The sequence below is a fragment of the Gopherus evgoodei genome, chromosome 7 (assembly GCF_007399415.2).
Source record: "Gopherus evgoodei ecotype Sinaloan lineage chromosome 7, rGopEvg1_v1.p, whole genome shotgun sequence".
In the NCBI taxonomy this organism is placed as follows: Eukaryota; Metazoa; Chordata; order Testudines; family Testudinidae; genus Gopherus; species Gopherus evgoodei.
The window spans coordinates 22,623,647-22,645,686 of record NC_044328.1 but is presented as its reverse complement, the minus strand read 5'-3'; the positions used below and the strand labels follow the sequence as shown (position 1 = coordinate 22,645,686).

At 41.0% G+C, this 22,040-nt stretch overlaps 2 protein-coding genes and 1 pseudogene across 2 annotated transcripts in view; 2 read left to right on the top strand and 1 right to left on the bottom strand.

The window, feature by feature from the left end:
- Positions 1 to 6,580, top strand: part of LOC115654514 — a 20,220-nt pseudogene extending 13,640 nt beyond the window's left edge.
- On the bottom strand, positions 6,422 to 21,945 carry BCCIP (BRCA2 and CDKN1A interacting protein). The gene is made up of 7 exons (XM_030569579.1): positions 21,812 to 21,945; positions 21,071 to 21,145; positions 20,151 to 20,231; positions 17,914 to 18,006; positions 15,828 to 16,015; positions 11,824 to 12,001; positions 6,422 to 7,205 (listed from the first exon to the last, which is right to left on the bottom strand). The coding sequence occupies exons 1-7, from the start codon at positions 21,932 to 21,934 to the stop codon at positions 7,035 to 7,037; spliced, it is 909 nt and encodes a 302-aa protein (XP_030425439.1). The 5' UTR covers positions 21,935 to 21,945; the 3' UTR covers positions 6,422 to 7,034.
- Positions 21,945 to 22,040, top strand: part of UROS (uroporphyrinogen III synthase) — a 47,067-nt gene continuing 46,971 nt past the window's right edge. Inside the window, exon 1 of the mRNA XM_030569580.1 lies at positions 21,945 to 22,040. The gene's annotated coding sequence lies outside the window, so the exon portion shown is untranslated.

Sequence of the window (22,040 nt, the reverse complement as noted above, 5' to 3'; positions counted from 1 at the left end):
CTGGAAGCAAAAAACAATATCGGTGAAAGGCCTAGGGTATACATATAGACTGACTCCACTTCCCACCCAGTTAGGTAGTTTGGAAGCAGAAACCCATGAGAACAGAGTTAAGGAGAAGAGGATCACTTGAACTCTTTACATCTAGACTGGATGTGTTTCTAAGAGATACACTATCGCTCAAATAGCAGTTATGGGCTTGATGCAGGAGACACTGGGTAAGGTTCAATGGCCTGTGCCATGCAGGACGTCAGACTAGATGATCATAATGGTTCCCTTTTCATCTTAAAATCTATGAAACTATGAGAGGGATATATGATGGGAAAAGAGAAAGGTCTCTGACAAACTCCTTTACCAGTGAAATGATCATAATCTACTCCCCTCCAGGTAGAATTATCAGAACAGCTAGTGCAAATAATATTGTAAGTCAGAAGGTGACCTTCCTTGAGAGATAAATTGGAGTACCTTATGTCCAGGCGTGGCTCTAGCTGTTTTGCCGCACCAAGCACGGCAGTCAGGCAACCTTCGGCGGCTTGCCTGCGAGAGGTCCGCCGGTCCCGCGGCTTCGGCATACCCGCCGCTGAATTGCCACCGAATCTGTGGGACTGGCGGACCTCCTGTAGGCAAGCCACTGAAGGCTGCCTGACTGCCGCCCTTGCAGGGACCGTCAGGGTGCCCCCCTCGGCTTGCTGCTCCAGGCACACGCTTGGAGCGCTGGTGCCTGGAGCCACTGCTGCTTATGTCTAAAATCTGGCTCTGGGTTTGAAGTCTACTTAGAAGCGTTTAATGAAGGTTTAATGAACCAGGGGAGGCCATTTTGCATCTCTGACGATTTTGAGGGTGATAGTCTCCGCTATCTGCATCCTTGAAATAGAAAGGCATCTTGCTGAGTATGCTTTTTCTGGCAGTGATTGGGTCCTGCCCTCCTGTCAATAAATCATGTTATGAAAGGATTTTAGTGAGCCACTATTGGAGACCATACACCCTGGCAATTCTTTCTTCAGACCGTGTGGGTATTTAGGTGAAAATGCATGTGATCATTTCAGCCTTAAAATCCAATGTTAAATACACACACAAACATAGACCTCCCAAATGACTGCTCATGGCAGGAACTCCACTTACTCTCTTCTAATCCCTGGGATGAGGAAAGTGCCATTCTAATCTCCATCTCCCTCATCTACCATAGTTCTGACTCTCTACCTATCCAACCAGCCCTTTGCCTCAGTCTGCTCCACTCCCCTCTCCCTTTCTTCTCATTCAGCTCCTATCCCAGCACATCACTCCTGCTACCCACAGTCTCCTGTCATATTCTCCCTCCTTTTCTCCCTCAGTTTTCTGTATCCTACATCCCTCTGTCCCTCTAGTCATCCTCCCTAGCCTACACGTATCTTGTCCCTACACATTTCTTTGTTCCCACACTGTCTCCTGCCTAGGTCACACACAATAAATAGGGGATGGCTATCCTGAAAACAATGGGAGTCAGTGACTATCTTTACTAGAAACAACCTCATTCCCACCTGCAAAGGCTATAAGGAGATGTCAGCTATCTCTGGTGAGAGCAGCCTGTGCCTTCAGTTCTGTGGAAACAATAGGGAAGGGCAGGCATTTTTGGTGAGCACAAGGAGATCATCCTCATCTTTCTTTTGACACTTGAGCAGTTATTAAAAAAACGAATACAATCACAGTGTTCACAAAAATTACTGGGAAAGTTGGCAGCTCTGTAAGAGCTTGCCCTTGGCTTTCCTCTTTGTTGGCTTCTCCCTGTATTCAATCCTCTTCTTGGAATCATCCCAGTATCTTTTGTCCACTTCCATTGAAAAGGAAGCAAGCAAAAAGAAACAGTTGGAGTCAGGCGGCTATGGGCTATGCTCCACGCTTCCAGGAGAGGAGGCAAAGAATTCTGACTGGAGTCAACCTATATTATAATCCTCGGGCATTCACGAATTCTTGTCTTCTGGAAGCTGCTCTGATACTTTAAGCAAGAAGGGAAAAACAGGAGGCCATCAGCACAGTCAGTGTTTGCACTATCTATAGGTACAAACTATTTTTAACCCCTTATTTTGTGTATAAAGCTTCTCCAGTTTCCTGCCCCTGGAGAACTAAGCATGTTTTGGAGCCAAGATCCATGCAGAATAACCTGCTGTAAATTCTACCATTCATTTGCTTGGGTAGGTCAATTTCAAAAATAATTCATAGTTCCTCAACATATCCTTTCTTTCTCTTTGCTAAAAGCTACAAACTCCTCAGGTATAAAAAGCATCAGCAATACCTAAGCCTGCTGTTGCTGTGCAGAAAATGTCTGTTGAATAGCTTTGGAACCTTAGGCCTAAGAAGAAAAGGGGAAATATTTGCAATATGAATTGAATTTGTGTATTTAGCTGCAAAGGATCTGGTGCCCTTCCATTCATTCCTCTTATGATAGCTTCCTTTACTCACTTTCAGATATCTGACTCCGCTTTTACATAAGGGAGTATATAACTGAACTATTGTGAGAGGATGTGAATGTTATACATTCATTTATACGTATCCATGTATGTTTAACACATTTAACATTTGTTCCCCCTTTTCTAGCTCCTGAAAATCTGATGCAGGGTTTAGAAGATCTTGATTATCTGGGTCCAAGGATAATGATGGAAATCTTTTTGAATTTGGAATAATTAGGTCAGAGTTTCCTCAGGATCTGCAGCTGTCAAAGTCCATTTTAGCTTCATGTGAATTTGACTGTAATGCTCACCATTGCTGCTATGGTAACAGGAATTCCTAAATAATGTTTTAGTACACGGCCTTTGAGCCCCCAGCCCAAGCACATCCAGGCTCATTTTAAAGTCTAATATTGTCATACAAGCCCCAGAATCCACAATTTAGCTATCGAGAGGCTCTTCAAATTCTTGTCTACTCAAAGCGAAGATCTCTACGCCCCAGTGTTTTTATTCTGAGTATGCAATGAAACTCAAGTTTTGCATAAATTCCAGCGAAGTAATGAAAATCATTGAATTCTATGCTCCAAACACAGCATTGATTTCCAACTTTTTATCAGAAAAAGTTCATTTTGAGGAGAGAGATTTTGTGATCTCATTATATTCATCTGTATTTTGCAGAGACCATATTAGGGAGAAGTTCTTGTGAAAAATATTATTGGACTATTAACCAACTAGAAATTCTTTTGTCAACTTATTTCACCCTTTGGAGGACAAAATACTTTAATTTATAAATTCCATCACATCACTTTATAGAACAATTAGGCTGGTGTTCGTTCCATGCCATTCTAATGGATCAACAGTGGGCCCTACTTTTGAACACATAAGATCTGGAAACAGTATTTGCATTTGAGGGCTGCTAACTCTAGAATTGGCTTTTATTGTTGGCTTGATAAAGCCTACTGTTGACCCATAACAGCATAATGGAATGCATAACTATTCTATTAAATGTTACCCTGCAGAGGGTATTGTGGGATGTATAGGCTATTTATTTTGATGTTTCTGCTGGTGTGGTTTTTAATACTCTACGTGCACTTCTGATGTTATATTTAATACTTTAAATAGATGTGAAGACTCAAGCATGTACCTATTCCATCATTAGTTTTAACACCAAAAAACACTCCCCAGCCTAATAGCACAGTACCATGTTGGCTTAACTTCCCCCTGCCCGCTCACACTTTTCTAAAAGCATCTAACATCCATCCCTTGGAACAGAGGAGGATACTGTCACCTGCTGGTGAAAAATCTTCTACCCCACAGGAGATGACTATACTCTTATCAACGTCTACAAGGCCTACAAATGTACCAGCACAAACTCCACACACCAATGTAAATGTGTACACCACACAACCCCGCCCCCTACCAAATTCACGGTCCATGTCCATCAAAAATCATAAATTTCAGTGTTGCAATTGTAGGGGTCCTGACCCAAAAAGGAGTTGTGGGAGCAGTCACAAGGTTATTGTAGGAAGAAGGTACTGCTGTCCTTACTTCTGCGCTGCTGCTGACGGCAGCGCTACCTTCAGAGCTGGGCAGCTGGAGAGCAGCACTGCTTGGCCGGGAGTCCAGCTCTGAAGGCAGAAGCCCTCCCAGCAGCAGTGCAGAAGGATGACACGATATGGTATTGCCACCCTTATTTCTGCCCTGCTGTATGCAGAGCTAGGCTCTGTCAGCAACCACTGCTCTCCAGCTGTTCAGCTGTAAAGGCAGTGCAGAAGGGTGGCAATACTGCAATGCCCCTAAAAGAACCTTGTGACACCTCTCCCTCCCCCACAACTCCCTTTTGGGTCAGGAACTCAATTTGAGAAACGCTGGTCTCCCTATGAAATCTGTATAGTATAGGGTAAAAGATTACAAAAAAACAGATTTCACGAGGGAAGACCAGATTTCACAGTCCGTGACATGTTTTTCATGGCCATGAATTTGGCACGGCTATAGACTTATATCCCCCTTGAAAACATTCATTCTTCTCTGACCTCTCTGGTCTTCTTGTCAGCATGACATTGCTTTCCAGCAAGAAATTACTCCCTCACTCACTCTGCTTCTCAAGACTACCTCTTAACCTTCCCTAATCCATGGTAGCCAGCCCCATTTCCAAACTACGCCCATCTGCAGCCATACCACTCCCTAATCACCAAATCAACGGCCGGGACTCTGACCTCTACCTTTCTTGAGCTGGATCCTTGAAGGATGGCGGAACACATGCATGTGGAGGGGAAGTGTTCAGTTATGAAAGTGTTCTATCAAGTACATGCTACTCGACCTTTACGCCTGCCACACTGGGCATTAACTACATACAATGCAAGAGTTGAGGCAGAATACATTGACAGTAGTGCAAGAAAGTTAGGATCTGGACAATGGTCTACAATTATTTCTGACAGTAGCTTTCCTAGTATGCACTAGATCCTGTCCAGCTATATAGTACTGGTAAAACAACCCCTACCACACTGAGTTCATGATCTAAAAAGGCAAACAAACAAAGGACTGGATGAAAGACCCAATAGTCAACTGGTATTTATAGAAAGGGGAAAAAGTTAACTTAAAATGGCCCTTGACCTAGCCATATTACTTGGATAGTTTCATTCAAGGATTTATGATAGAATGGGTTTTCAGGAGGAGGAGAAAGGATCTCACCTTAGGAGGTTTCAGTTTGCTTTTGTTCTGATGCACAGGAGAGGAAGGACCAGACTCTATAGCCTGGTGGTTAAGTCACTGGTCTGGAGATGCAGGTTCAAAGTTCCTGATCTGCATTATTTGGAGCAGAGACTGGAACCTGGGTCTCCCACATCCCAGCCACCTAACCACCAGATGACTGTCTCTTGTAAACTCCCACTCTCTTGTTCTGACCCAAGAATCCATCCTGGACCTTAGGAACCTTCCTGACTGTCATCAAAACGTAAGTTTCCAAAAATTTTGGTTCTGATAAAACAACATTTTTCAACAAAAGAAACTTTATTCAGAAATATTTCTGCCAGCTCTCCTTATGGTTTTGTTTGAGAGGGGGTCCAAGCATAACCAAAGCCCCTATTGGTGGTGTGAAAGTGTGAAGATGATCAGGAAAGGAGAGGACAAACTGGGTGTATAAGTACATGTACCAGGACAAGACTGGCATGGTGAGGAGCTATTTTCACACACATTTCATAATCTGTATAGGAACATATGTGAAAGTGCTTGGAATTTTCAGCTTTCGCTGGGCCCAATTCTATTTTGTTTATATTTACTGGTCTTTGCTGTGTCTTTGCATAACACTGCATGGCATATTGTATGTATACCAACCTTCTATTAAGTTTTTCACAAAAAAAAATACAGGAAATCAGACTGTACATTCCCTACATCAGAGTGTACCACACTGCATCTTCCTGTACATCTCAAAGTCTGTCATTGTACTCAATCCATTTAAAAAAGAATGTCCCTAAAATGATTAAACATGCATTTCTAAAAACAAAAAATGTACTTTAGCATTAAGACCAAAAAGCTAAAGTAGCAAGATTCCTCTATTACAATAATTTGAGAAAGTTAACCAGTTTTTCCCCCCAAAATGACACTTCCAGCAAATGCTTTTTTTATATGCCTATGCAACTGAGTCATCCCATACAACTGCCAGGAAAGTTTCCCTGATTTCTCCTTCCCAGGGCTCTACAGAATGCACCCTTCTTTCTGTATTTTGTTGAGCATGCTGTGCACTCAAATACAGAAAAACTCCATAATTAATATTTAATGTGATTTGTAGCACTGGGAACTGAACCCAATCACTCCAAGTGCAGGCTGAGCATGTTAATTTGCAAGTCTGCTTCGAGCACAAACATACAGCTATATTTTGGTGGCAGTATTTCTTTTTGAACTAAACCTAATACCAATTGTTGATGCATTAAATATGCAGTTGCACATATCACTGGCTCCAAGCACTTTTTTGCACAAACCATGATGTATATATAAAGCATTTAAAGTTTCATCTTTTAAAAAATATATTTTATTCCATTTCTCAACAGATTTGTGGAACTGGCACCTCAATAATATTTTAGCAATCTGCCTCCTAGTGAAAGCAAGGAGATTCTGCAGGAAGTAATCATTTATCACCTGTTTCAACAATGAAAGAGGAACACTAAATAAAACAGTAAGACAAAGAATATGAAAAATATCCCCAAACTCCTGCTGAACAAAGATGAATTATTCAATGGATTATATCCAACTACTTTCAACCAAACGGAACCAGTATGTGCAATATGTCCCCAAATTAATCCATTCAATGTTTTTTCAACTTGAAATACACAAGTATTTAACAGGAAAGAGAAGAAAAATTAACTTCTTTAGAAGTCTTAGGGATGTAGGGTTTTTTAAATTGCATTCTTAATGGTGACTCCAAAGTCTACTAGGGTATAGTATTTTATAGTAACAGTATGATTGACATTGTCAGTTGTACAACCTACACGTTTCACTAGTATACAAAGGTGATTCCTGAGGAACATAACACTGATGACATCATAAAACTTTTGGGAAGCTATTCAAAAGGCATATAGTTTTGCATGGTTGCTTTATAAAAACATTATCCAAGGAAACTGTCTAGACGGAGAGATATTCTTTCAGTTTATCCATGATTGCATTCATCCTATCAGATGGAATCAACACAACAGTTCGCAAAGGTTTCATTGGTACATCATCAAAGGACCATCTGCCTCCCAAACATGTGTCACTCTCCTCTTGCACAGAATAGTTGAACTTCAGAAGGGCTTTCTAAAACAGAAATAAATAAATCTTGATTTTAGTAAGGCCTCTGACAGTCCCACAAGACATTCTCATTAATAAACTGGGAAAATGTGGTTTAGATGAACCTACTATATGGTGAGTGCACAACTGGTTGAAAGACCATACTCAAAGAGTAGTTATCAATGGTTCACTGTCAAACTGGGAGGACTTATCTAGTGGGGTCCCACCTGGGTCTGGTACTATTCAATATTTTCATTAATGACTTAGATAATGGAGGGAAGAGTATGCTTACAAAATTTGGAGATGACGCAAAGCTGGGAAGGGTTGCAAGCACTTTGGAGAACAGGATTAGAATTGAAACCAAGTTTAACAAAATTACAGAATTGGTCTGAAGTCAACAAGATGAAATTCAGTTAAGGTAAGCACAAAGTATTTCACTTAGGAAGGAAAAATCAAATACACAAATACAAAATAGGGAATAACTGGCTAGGTGATAGTACTGCTGAAAAGGATCTGAAGATTACAGTGTATCACAGATTGAACATAAATCAACAGTGTGATGCAGTTGTGAAAGGCTAATATTTTGAGGTGTATTAACAGGAATATCGTATGTAGGACAAGGGAGGGGGCTGCCCACTCTTCTCAGTTCTGGTGAGGCCTCAGTTGGAGTACTGTCTAATTCTGGACACCACACTTTAGTAAATATGTGGATAAACTAGACAGAGTCCAGAGAAGAGCAATAGAAATGATAGAAGGTTTAGAAAACCTGATCTGGGGTAAAGGTTAAAAAAACTCGGCATATATAAAGTTGAGAAAAGAAAACTGAGGTAAGACCAAATAAATGTTCAAATATGTTAAAGGCTGTTACAAAAAGGACACTGATCAATTGTTTTCCATGTCCACTGGAGGCAGAACAAGAAGTAATGGGCTTAATCTGCAACAAGGGAGATTTGGTTCAGATATTAGGAAAAACTTTCTAACTATAAGGGTAGTTTATGCTCTGGAATATGCTACCAGGGAGGTTGTGGAATCCCCATCACTGGAGATTTTTAAGAACAGGTTGGACAAACACTAGTCAGTGATGGTCTAGGTTTACTTGGTCCTGCCTCAGCATAGGGGAAAGAACTTGCTGACCTCTCAAGGTTCCTTCAGCCCAACTTTTCTATGATTCTATAAATTATGTTACAAAAATTAGTTTTAAAGCTATTATGCATATCATTTTAAGTGAAGTAAAAAAAGAAAGTTCTGTTTTATGGGAGTGCAAGCTAAACAGAAAAAATCCCTACGAAAAATCCAGTGAAAACTAAAATAGAATATTCTCAGTATCCTGTTTCACAAGCCATCACTTAGCATTTCATATCATACACTCAAAACAAACTGAATTCATTGTGTAATGTGCATTATCGTTAATGTAGGGGACAAATGAAACGTAAGAAGAACTCCTCCGTGGTCTTCCAGTCACTAGCTTGGACAAGTTACTTAGGTGTTACAATCAGGTATTACAGCCAGGCTCTTAAGAGGTACTGTGGCAGGGAGTGGGGATTTCCAGCCAGTAACGGGAAGGTCATGTTGAATCTCTTACCAAGAATACTACCCACTGCTTGCTAGTGAACCCCTAACTCTCTAAAGCCAGGAAGCAGCAGACCTGGGGCATGGGGGAAGAAGTTGACTCATAGCAAGAGCTGAAGCAGGGCAAGAGGAGCTGTCATGCATGCCAGAGAGGCTCTGTATGGTGACGCAGGGCCAATGGTGCAAGGATGTCAGCTTGATACAGTTTGGGGGTGGGGGAAGGGGCAGTGTGTGGAGGGACTGCAGCAATTATACTCTTCTCAAATCATTGCTAAAGAATCACTACAATCACAGACTTACAGGTTCAAAAGTTAACATCTATAAAAAAAGATGTAGTAGTTCCCTTCCTCACAGTGGCATTAGGAATCTTAATGTTAAATTCCTAGATACCAAGGTGAGAGGCACTAAATAAAAACCTTACATACACCTTACATAGAATCTTCATAGAGCCTTGAGAAATCCTTGGAACTGTGTTATTTAGAGAGGACACTTTTTCCAAATACTGTAAATTTTTCATAATGTTTCTGTTTATATTTATTGATTCAATTTGTATGTTGCAGAGTAGTGTCCTTAACTACCACCCCACATCAAATATTTGAAGTTTCAGGGAGAAAATGCAGCCTTAATCCCCCCCTCCCCAGATCTCTCACAAATTAGAGAAGTATTATCCTAAACCAGTAAGGAGGAAAACAATCTAACCTCCTTCCATTGATTCCTACATATTTGCTATATAACACGTGTCTCAAGAATGTAAATTTCCACAGAGGGAGATCCATATAACTAACCCAGAGATGTTGTTCAAGAATGAACAGTTTGAAGAATGGGGGCCTTAAAGTTTAATCGATTCTAAGTTTGGGTATATTTGAAGCTTTTCTTCCACTCCCTCAATTACATTTTAAGGACCACAGTGTAGCACAGTGAGTTGATGAGTAGGGGTTGGCTCCTCCATACTTATTCAATCATCAGTTGCTCATTATACTTAACAGTAGTTTGTAGCAATCTAATTAACATTATATGTGATCAGGGAAGGATACATACTCAGACTATTTATTTTCTGCATATACATTATTAAATACATCTAAGCTAATGTAACTTCCCTGATCTTACTTAAAATTACACTTGTATAACAAATGCCAGAAAGACTGGTTTACAAGAAAATAGTGTGACCAGATTGAGACCTTCAAACAAGTTCAAAATACTTATAATTTGGAACAAAAACAATTACTAAATCTTGAAAAAAGTGTACTTTAAAATGACAGAACATTTGGGAGTACAAAAAGGCCTTCTAGAATACAAGACCCATGGCGACAGCAACTTGGAATTGAAAGTCCCTTTACTACATGCTGGTTTTTGGTCACTTGGTGTGCATAAAGTTCAAATTCAGGTCCAGGAGACCCTGCTACAAAAAGAAAAACTCTTAGCTCCTTGTTACTCTTACACCCCACAGCAGTATTTCTTGCAGTCTCATAACGAATGTGCCTAGACTTCTAATTTAAAAAGTTTTCTTCTTCTTAAATGACCAGTATTAGAATGACAGCCAATTATTAGCCTGTGCTAGAGAGAGAGAGGTGTCACGTGCCAACATTTTACCCTGTGTGCACTGCCATCAGAGAGGAAGAACAGGGAGTTCTTGACATAGCAGCAGTGCTGTGGAATAATGTTTTTAAAGCTCTGAAAAAAGTAAAGAACACTGAAAAATTCCATGCATTTCAAATTATATTTTAAATTTAATTTTCTGCATCCTCCCCTTTCTATATGGCTTGGACCAGCAGAACTGAGTGGCAGGGTTACCCTCAGGAAATTATAAATAGCAGCTCCAGTTTGATATTTTAGTGCTTTTTATTAATGTATTTGTCCCAAACGGAACATACAAAACAAATGGGATAGTGACATCCATACATTTGGCTCTTCAGAAGATTTGTTCTGAACAGTCTTTTTAAATAAAAAAAGAACTAAAAATAAATGGATGATTTAGGGAAGAGTGCAACACCAAAAGCAGCACAGATTCAGAGCTTGGAATCTGCCAAGTTTCTTGGGAAGGATTCTCAGAGCATAAATTTGATGTCTGTTTATGAGAAGATGATCTACTTTTTGGGGATTCAGAGGGGAAAATATTTATGTTTTACATGAATCATGCATGCAACAATTTGATTTGGTCCTTCATAACACCACAGATTTTTTTTTTCCTAGAAGCCTGAAAGATGCAATCGCTCTGATTCTTTGAATCATGCTCTTCCAAATAGTTATAACTTTTTACGCAGATTCAAATAGAAGACTACAGAGAGGGTACAACTGCCTCTGAATGAAAAGGGTTTTTTCCACCCCTAGGATTAAAAACCTTGAAGGGCCAATTCAGACCGTTAAACTGTGCTTCTGGTCTCTTCTGTCTATTCTTTTCCAAAACTTGGACATTTCATTCACAGATCCTCAACCAGATGTTTCACTTAGTTCAGAATCCATTGTTAAATCCCTTCAACATTACCCTCAAGATAACCAGTTAATTCTGCGTGATCAAGACACTGAAGGTAACAGCTGATCTTTCCCTTGAAGAATTTGTCTACATCAAGCATTTATGGGAAGTCTCACACCATTACACTACCATTGGTGCAGCTCCAATGGTGGTAGCAACGGTGGGAGGGCTGCTGTAAACAGAGGCGAGGCACATGCCAGTGCTTTTATCACCATGTCACTGAGACTTCTTGTAAATAAATATCCATAAATTACTATAAAAAAGCCAAGTGCCATTTTATAATCTGCATCTGTAGTAGTGCAGTTCTCAGAGGTTTCCTCAAGACAAAACATTGTTTACTTTGGTCAAGAGTTAGTGAGTATAAATATCCTACATTAGCAAAAATAATTTGTGCATCTTTCAATAGTAATTACACAAAAAGCAGCTGGATTTAACTAAAAAGATCATTTTACCATCTTTTCATAATCACTGCAAGTCAGGTTTCTAAAGTGGCTCAGTAAGAAAGGCCATTGTTATTACTGAAAAATAAGTAGAGTCAGAACCGCCACTTCCCTGCTCTAAGGAAAAATCATGCAGTTGGATTTAATGGTATCTGAAGTCTGTTACCTCATAAAAGAATTCTTCCTCTGCATTTGCAAACATTAATTCCTCTCTCAGCTGTGTGCTCTCTCCTCTCTTCTTAGAGCTGCGCTTTGCTGTCTCTGTAAAGGTCTTGCTGATGAGAAGGTAGTAGTAGCACTTTCCACATGGCTTATTTGTTCTTTGAGTTTCAGCCAATTCTTTCCTAAAGACAAATATTATTTACATAAAGAATATTTTAAAGTCCCATTAAATGCACACAAATCTCATAATGCAATAAGATACTGATGCTTTGCCCAATCTTCATAGTTGTCACTCAAATAGCTATATTGACTTAATAAATGAGTTTATGGCAGTAATTTTCTTTGAAAAGTTCTCTGCAGTCAGTTACTCTTAAAATCACCACCAACAAAACCAATCCTCTACTCCTCATAATACATTTCTCCTGTTATGGAACCCTCACTAAGGACACACTATGTTCTTGGGGTGGTAAATGCTTAGAACCTAACTAAACACTCACCATTAACTACAATTCATAGGAGTGGTTTCCTCCCCAACCAAAAACTAGCTCATTTCTTTGATCCCCAGTTTTATTTATTTTTTGCCCCTTTCCAGAAGCCCTTATAAATTACAGACTTCTGTCTGGCGAAGAAGACTGGATGCTCTCATCCCTCCCTTCGGTTGAGTGTGTTGCCACTGCAGTGCTGCAAGCCCCATCCATTAAAGGAGCCCAAGACCTGAATTTTGATTGTGTGTGTCATGTTCCACTGGAAATAAACCTCAAATCTCCCCCAGCCCCTCCTCAGACAAGTCATTTAAAACTTTATCAAACAAAAAAGCAAAGAGACAGTTATAGGTTTTCCACAAGTATTCATTTCTTAGAGATCGATATTACTACTGAAAAGAGCAGATGAAAGCTCCCTAACAACAATGGTAGATTAAAATTAAATGAGGCCTGGACCTTAGTCAAACAAATTCCCTGCTTCTTTCAACCCAAACAAATGAAAGGCCCCTTCCTTTACAAGAGTGCTCAGTTCCCCTAGCTTCTGAACCTCTAAAGTCACTCTCTGCTCCCTAGTCCCCAGGATGGACAACAGCACTCTATGGCAGAGCACCCCAGCATATTCAGCCTCTGTGGGTTAAAAGACCCCTCCCAGTCCAGAGCTAGGATTTAGGAATCCTACTTCCTTAATTCTGGATGTGTTAATATTCTATTGGCCATTCCCTCTTCAGTAAGGCATGGATTCACCTGTGTAAATTCCTCTTCCACTGATGGAAGGACAAATGTGTGGTTCCATCTACTATTCAGGAGACTGGCCATTTCTGACTAGTCTTAGTGAAGGTGGGGAGGGAAAGAGGCTCTGATCACTGCTAATTTCAAGTCCCGCAAATCTTCAACTTCTTACAAATCTTATTATTTTACTGAAAGTCTCTCAACATTACCTGAAGACCCAACTCATGGAGCGATGTCCAAGCATCTCATCCTTCATTAAAAAAAGGTATGTTTCTAGCCTTTATGATTGCAGATAACAGCTAGAAAACGTGAACTATAAATGCTCAAATACTAGAAGGCAAATACAAAGAACCCCAAATCTACTGTTAAAAGCAATTTCTGAATGCTTGATGTTTGCAAGAACTCTCTCTACTAATGCACAATTAGCTGCAATTGAATCCCTAAGCCAGTAATGGAAGAGTGATGGCTGAGAATGTATATTTCTCAGTCTGTTTAAGAGTAACAGAATAAGGAAAAAACAAAGTAGATACTGCACCTTCATTGTGAGGCTCTCCCCTTTTACATTCTCATTGACATAAAGCTCATGTTTCCTGACTCTTAACTACATGTATCCCTATCATAATCACCATTACATTCTACTCAAAATACTTGGATCCCACATGTGGTGTTAAAAATTATTTCTAAAGCTAAAAATTAAAACTATAGTGTGAAAATAAAATGGGGTCTAAACCTGTGTAAACTTTTGGAATCCTCATTTCTCTCCCAATTTGATACATTAGATTAAGAGACTAACCAGCTGATCTCCGACTTTCTGTTTCTATCTCCCAATTCAGAGTAGAGTAGACCAAGCAGAAGGCCAGGAGAGTTCCTTCTGTGAGGAGACGTCAGAATCCAGAGATAGGAACCTCCACTCCCAGACCAAGGACACTTATTCTGTCAAGAGAAGGGGCTCAGTGTCTGGATGATCTGGTTGGGGATCCGCATTCATCTCAACACACACATCTAAAACCCTTCACAGGCAACCTGACAAAGTTGGGTCAGTCCTCTTAAGCATTCGGGACTCAATATGTTGGACCACTCTCACCAATCAGGTAAGGTTCTGGGGTAAGTCTAATAATACCCCCACAAAACCCTCAAATCCATCTCAGAAGGAAAAGCTCAAAGATCTTCCCTCATTTCTGAAGTGGGCAAGAGAGCTATCTGGCTAGGCATCTTTTACAACTTCTTTTCTTTCCAAGATAACTCTTGGCTCATTCAAGGATGTACTCCTAACTCTTCCTCTCCTGTCACATAGTAGAAAATAAAGAACACAGGAGTTAGAGACCTATCATTGTCTTGAGATAAATCCCCCCAAAAGAGAGAGACAGTGAACAGTAGAAAGACAAGAACCCCCATCGTGGGGATAATCATCCTCTCTCAAAAGGCCTAAGAAAACGAAAGTCCAAAGGCCAGAAGACGCAAAAACACAGCCTCTTCAAACACTTCTGACCATCTTTTTCCACAAGCTCCAGTGCCCCTGCTGAAGTGTTTGCTTCAGATCATGAAAACTCCAATCCAGAGGAGCAGTAGAAATTAATTTCTGCAGACATATTTAAAACTGTGGGGAGGAAGGTGGCGGTCACTGAGATCGAGACAGAGAAAGATGATGAACCAGCTAAAGCCAAAGTCAAATATCTCCCAATTACAACCACAACAGAATTTGCCATTCTCCTTCAAAGGAGTTATTAATAAGGAATGAGAAACTCCAAAGGGGAAAGGGGAAAAGCACTGAAACTCCAAAGTGTCCTAGAAAAAAAAAATTCTCTCCTGAATAATAAGAGGAGATGAGACAAATGGGAGTGGAAAGGCAGATCTAAACGAGAGAAAACCCGTCCCTGTGGGAGATTAGGTAGTGTCTAAATAGGACTAGGAGGCAATGCTTCAAAGAAAACCTAATTTGGCATTTGGAAGTATACAAATTAGAAAGGCCAGCAAGTGATGCGACCTGTGATAGGAAGAGTGGAAAAAAACAGAAGAGCAAAGGGTGTCCATTTTCCTATTAAAATACTATCAGATTACCAGAAAGTTGTTTAAAAAAAAACCAAACACACCACACACAGAGAAAACCAGAAAGGATGTCCTGTCCTCTCTCTCATCTTACTACACCCTACATTTCAATCAAAGCCACAAGTAAATTTAGATTTTTTTCCCTTCCTTGACATCTCTGCTTACTCTTTCTTTGCTCATTTCTTTCCAAAACATCTGTCTTGATAACACTGAACCCTGTTGGGAGACAAAGTAGTACCTAACCCTCTACACTCATCTCAGATGCTGATTTAAAAAGTATTTCAATGGCTCATCCAGAGATTATGCACTTACAAATCTGCTGAAGCCAAGATTTCCATCCCAAAGCCTGAGTTAATCACAGTAAACAAAAATACCTCAGATACTCGTTATTAAAATGCTGTAAGTTGTATAATTTGTAATAAGCTTGCTGAATTTTCAATACAAAGATCAACTACAATTCACACACTTATCCTGTTCCAGTAGTATGTGGCATAATTTTAAAGTGGCTTCCTATTTCTTCAAGAGACAATGATTAGGAATTTTAATGCATAAAGAAGTAATATCAAAGAAATTAAAAGTCAATATCAAGGACCTTAAATAAAACAATTGTATTTTTTCTTTTGATATATTTCTTACTTAAATCTATGGTATCATTCCCACTCCTTCAACGCATTTCCATTTAAATAAGGTTTCTGAAGACATCTGAAGGAAAAACATTACTGTTCAAAATCATGTTTAGAAAGACTCTTACTGAAGCTGCTGGTGCATGGGCAGAGCGATCTGTGGTGGTACGTTAATGAATCTTTCATTTAGTAGGAAGCCCACAGGCTTGGTGGTGTCATTTAGGAGCTTATCCAGCTGTTCAACCATACTCTGGTCACAGTTCTTCTCACACAGGCTTAGAATCAGCTCTTTTATTTGTTCAGCACATTGAGTACCCTAGGAATCAAAGGGTACATTTTCTTTACATTCCAGAACAATTATTTACATAAGAAAACCTGAAAGTGAATTTCAAGAGAGTATTCAACAGGCCCATGGGCAATTTCCTGCAATAGTCTCTAAAATATTGTAGATTTTGAAAATCACCTCAAGGTGATGGCAGGCTGAGGTTCCTAAATGGTAACAATGCAGCTATGAGTTACAACTCCACTCTGCATAACCACCATGAAAAAGGGGAACAACCCCGACAACTAATGAAACATGAGATGACGGACAGTCCAGTAGTTAGGGTACTAGCCTGGCACTTGAGTGACCTTCTCTGAATTTCCTATTCCATCACAGACTTCATGTGTGACTTTGGGCAAGTCATTTAGTTTCTCAGTTCTCCATCTGTAAAATGGGAATAACAACACTTCCCTACCTAACACAGCAGCCACAGTAAAGACTGTGGGGCACTCAGATACCATGCTAATGAGGGCCATGTAAGCACTTACAATATTTTAGATGAAAATGGTAATGAAAGTCACAGTGTAACATTCTATATGCAAAGGTATCAAGTTAATAGAAAAATGTAATTCCAAGCACGAAAATGAACTAATGATATAAATCACAAGATTAGATTAATCCAAAACCCAAGATGAGTTTATAGAATAATGAAGGGAATATATCTGGAATTATTAATTAAATATTGTTCCCTTGGATTTTGTATTTACTAGCCTCTTTTCACCTCTGTTCTCTGCACATATTTTATCCCTTTTGACTGGTGGTGAAATCTGCCAAAGAATCATCAGGTAAGTAAGTCATTGTGCCTGGTTGTCTGTATATTTGGCATGGTAACTTTTATTTTATGGTACAGGTGACATGAATGCCTTTCTAGTTGCCTTACAAATGCATTAAATATGTTTTTAGAAGACTGTAATGCATCATGACATGACCTGTACAATAGTAAGGTCTAACAGAAATATGAGCTTTATTTGGAAATTCTTAGTGGCCTGTCCAAAACTCTTACAGTGCTATTCTATTATTACAGTAAGAATGCAGCCTAACTTCTTGGCCACACAATGGACAGATGCTTTACAGTGTAACCCAGGGGTCTCAAACTCAAACGACCACGAGGGCCACATGAGGACTAGTACATTGGCCCGAGGGCCGCACCCTCTTCCCACCCCTCCCCTGCCCCCATTCCAACCCCTTCCCCGAAATGAGGGAATGGGGAACCGTGGCCAACGGGAGCTGCTGGGAGCGCGGCCTGAAGCAAGAGCAACACACAGACTCCTTGCCCTTCCCCATGTTCCGGCCGCTTCCCGGAGTGGCACAGAGGCAGGGCGGGCAGGCAGGGAGCCTGCGCAGCCCCCAGTGCATGTTGGGCTGGAGCCACTCTAGGTAAATGACGGGGGAGGGTGGGGGGGCCATGAGGAGCTCACGGGCCACAGAAAATAACCCCATGGGCCACGTGTTTGAGACCTCTGGTATAACCTTATAGAAACGGAACACAATTTCAGAACAATTAAATTATTGGTAGTATAAAAGGCATTTGAGTAGACAGTGACACGGGGAAAAAAAAAAAGAGAGACAACCATCAAGCCCAAAAACTTCTGGCTGAGCTAGAGTGGATCTTTTTGAAAGACAACCAGCCTTGATTTAGACGCTAGCTGATGAGTTCCCAGTGATGGAGAACCTCCTGTGTCCCTCAGAAGATTTAGTTGGGGATTGGTCCTGCTTTGAGCAGGGGTTGGACCAAATGACCTCCTGAGGTCCTTTCCAACCCTGATATTCTACGATTCTATGATCTGGCACTTGCCTTAATGTCTACAATGTAATTTTCAGTGAGACAGTATGAATAGAAAGCATTTTAATTTCTACATATTACCATCCAGAAGTTAACCAGTATTACAGACCTTCCTTTCAGTTAAGTTTAAGAGGCTTATGAAGCCAAAGACTTCATCATCTTCATCATCTTCATCATCACTTTCTTCTTGAATTTCTGCTTGCTATTTAACAAAAGTAAAAAAGGACAACTAATACCAAGCTGCTTTTTAAAACAAAACAAAACAAAAAACAGCACCATTATTCTATGTCCAGGATGTTTTATGCACATCTAAAAGCATTTATGCAAGTCTATGGAATTACTTAAGAGACAAGAACATTAAAAGTGTGAAAAATTGTAGGTTGTCTAAATAATTTATTCTGTTAAATCTTTATAAGAATATGATACAACCTCCAATTTTTATCTACTTCCAGGCAGAACTTCACTAATTCACACCAATGACTGGGAGACTCCCATATTCAGCTACTTGCAATAGAATTATTGTGTAAAAACAAATTTTAAGAAAGCAAGAATATGCATATAAAGGTACTTCATTTATCTGACCAGAGTAATTTACTTTTATTCATAATACTTCAAAATGATAAATAGTAATGTCCTGGGGCGTATTTTGTAAAAGTAATAATGTCTTTGAAATGAGACCATCTGACAGTTTTCTACTATTAAAACTCTCCTGAGCACTGGAGAGAGAAAAGTGTGTGTGCGTGCGTGTGAGAATATTATGGAGTGGGCAGATTAACCAAATGCAAATTACAAGGCTCTAGATTTAAATGATTAAGAAACAAAATCTAATAGACAGCTAGCAATTTCTTGGAGGAAGGAACCACAGTTCTGAAAATGTGTTGGCATGACACGATTGTGTATTGTAATGGTCTAAGTGGATACTGCAGTTCATACTTGGAGTTTTATGGGTTGGGGAGGGGCAAATTTTCATGTTACCATTTGCTTGGCATGAGACAGCTTTATAAGGCAGGGTCAAAAATAGCAGTAGTAGTAACCTCCCTTTGCACTAAAAATAGAAATGCTTTTAAAGTAAATTATTTAGATTTAGAAAAACATAGCAGAATGCAGACCGTCAAAATCCAAGTTTCTTTGCAGAGGGAGGGGCATCTTAGGGAGTTTATTTTATTTTAGAAATTGTTAATGTGTTTCAGTGAACATTTACATTCTCCCTAACCCAAGTAGTCCTAACAGCAGCACTCATACCTACCCAACCCTCTAGTCAGGATAGGAAGAAAGAATATGCAATTCCCCCTGTCAGCTACATCATCTCACAAGTGGGTTAGGGGATAGGTTTTCATTAGGCTCTGCTAAATTCTTAGGAGATGTCCAATGAATGTGCACAGAAACGATTTTTCACTTGCTTATAATTATTTTCTTCCAATCAGAAACTCAAGACAGAAATTTGTTTGGTTCAGAGTTTTACCCAATTTTAAATTGGGGGGTTAGGGGGAAGGGAGTCACATTTTTTTAAAATGAAAGCTTCTTCTTCCACATACATAACACTATTTCTCAGCTACTCCAGAATTTCCCTCAATATCATAACTTACCCTCCCCCCCAAAACAACAACAACAACACCACACCTCATTTGTTTGAAATGAAGAATGGAAAATTTCAGCCTCAAAAGGAGAATTTTTAACAAAGTTATAAGCAAGAGAAAAGGGAGATTTGTAATAGGAGGTTATAAATAATGTTCAATACAGTGTTTTCTACTGTAAGTGCTATACCCCACCACAACGCTTCTTGTTAGTTACTCACAGAGACACAGGAACATGGATTGTCTGCAACGCTTTGACTTCAGCTCAGACTCGATAAAGGGAACAGAAGAGTTCACTTACCATGTCAAGAGCTGAGGTCATCCAAAAACTCCACTTGAACCTCTGAAAGCAGTGGTTCTCAACCTATTTATAATTGTGGGCCGCAGGTTGAGAACCACAGCGCCGACCCTGCTAATACCCCCCTTCCCCACAACCTCTATGCCCAGCAACCCCTGCCCAGAGACTCCACCACAGAGCACGCCCAAGAGCAGAGTCCTGGGCCCAAGCAGCCAGGTCCCGGACCCGCCGTGCCTGGGTTTTCTAGCACATAGTTGGGCGGCAGCTGTGTGCTAATTGGGCCATGGGTTGAGAACCACTGCTCTAAAGAGAGGATTAGAACATGAACATACAAGTGACATCCAAGTACTTTTAAGTTGCAACAGCTTGAGCTCTAGAACTCTTAGCTACATGTATATTATGAAGGGGATGTCAATTATTCCACTCCAATTTAAAATTATACTGTGCTAAATTAGCAAGAATGGAAGCCCTTACCTTGATAACACTCCCAATGTGATTCTGTTGTATTAATATGTCAGTTAACTCAGCGATATTAACTGGAGCTTTTAGAAACAGCTAAAAAAAAAAGAACAAGTACTCTGAAAACAGTCTAAAATTTTCCAGTTGTGAACTACTTATTAAAACTTGGATCCTTCTATGAACCTCCTCCCAGCCCGCTCCCACATATTTTTGGAGGCAGCTATAGTGCTCAGTTACATGAAAACGTTAGGACAGCATTAAGAAGACAGGATCAAAATAAAATCTCTTTAAAATAATCTGTTTATATGTTCTTATACCATGCTCTTAACCTCCAATCCCATTTAGTACATTTATCGCTTATTTCCTTACCCTGGGTGTAGGACTTCAAGCATTAATAAACCTAATCTGCCCCAAGTTGCCTGCAGCACCAACTACTCTAATGTCTTCAAATCACTTTGCATTTGGTTTGTCCTCTTCTGTATTTAACCCTTTCAATTCTGGCACAGTCTGCAAGTTTGTTTGAGACTGAATTTGAAAAAAGAGGAATCATCAATTAAGAGAGGCAGAAGCAGCCAAATAGCAGCCAAATAGGGTGCAGACAGGTACTTTTTAAAACTACAGTTGGTCAAAAACCCTCTAGAAACCCAATGAAGTGGGATACAAATCTCCGGAACCACCACTGCTTGAAGATTGAGAATAATGAGAAAGAAGGGACTATGGTCTATCTGGGTGTGCATTGTGGGTCACAGATTGGAACCACTGCATTTAGAAAAATGCATGTTGTAGCTGTAATTATTCATGTCTTCATCTACTGAGGCATAGTAAAACATTAAATCGATACTAGTAATGGTGCCTGATGACAATTTAAGGCTTTGGAAGCTATTTATTAACAGAAGAAATCTGAATAGGAGCAAGAAAGAATATTTTGAGTCTACCTGTTGCAGTAATTTTTTTATCCCATCATAGTCATTATCTGATATCGAATGTGCTTCAAATTCAACATTCACTTCCTGCGAATAAGCAGAAGACAGCAAGTATCACACATATGGTTGGCAAGCAGAATCTCTCTTAAAACAAAGTTATAGCAAAACTGTATGCTTTTTTTTCCTCTACTTCATGTCAATCAGCTTAGGGTAGGGAGTTGGGGTGCAGGTGGGGTTCGGGCTCCAGCCCGCTCCGGGGTGGCAGCGGCACGCACCGGGGCCAGGGCAGGCTTTGGCCCCACGCCCCTGGAGTGGAGGGGACGGGACACAGGGCTCTGGGTGCTGCCCTTGCTGCGCCTCCAGGTACCTCCACTGAACAGTTCCCCAGCCCCGGCCAATGGGAGCTCGGGGGGGGGGGGGCAGTGCCTGGAGGCAAGGGCAACGCACAGAGCCTTTTCCCAAATTTGCAGCTGAGGAAACTGAGGCAAGGGCGGGTGAAGCGTGTAACTGGGTCTGACGGGCTGAGGTTAAGAAGGGACAGGGAGAAGAAAAGCGTAGCCCGGTGCTGGAGGAAGTGAGGGCAAGGGGAAGAGGGGCAGCAAAAGTGGGAGGGCGGCCCTGGCAAGGGGGCAGTAAGACAGAAGGGCTCCGGGACAGCGGGAGGGGAAGGCGGAGCGAGCCCCACGCGGGTGGGGCGGCTCTAGCTGGCCCGGGAGCCCGCAGAGCGGGGCCTCCGGCCCTCTCGCCAGTCACCTCGCTGATCTCTTCCTCCTCGGAGGCCGAGTCCCGCTGCTCCGAGTCTGAGTCCGGCTCCTCCCCGCCCGGCTCCCGGCGCTCGGGCGGCCCCGGTGCTCTCCGCTTGGCCCCGGTAGCCATGCCGCTGCCCCGCGCACGCGCCCCGGAGCCGGAAGGCCGCAGCGCGGAGGAGGAGCGGGGCGGTGCACAGGGAGCCCTGGCGAGGGGCGGCCCCCGCCGCACGCAG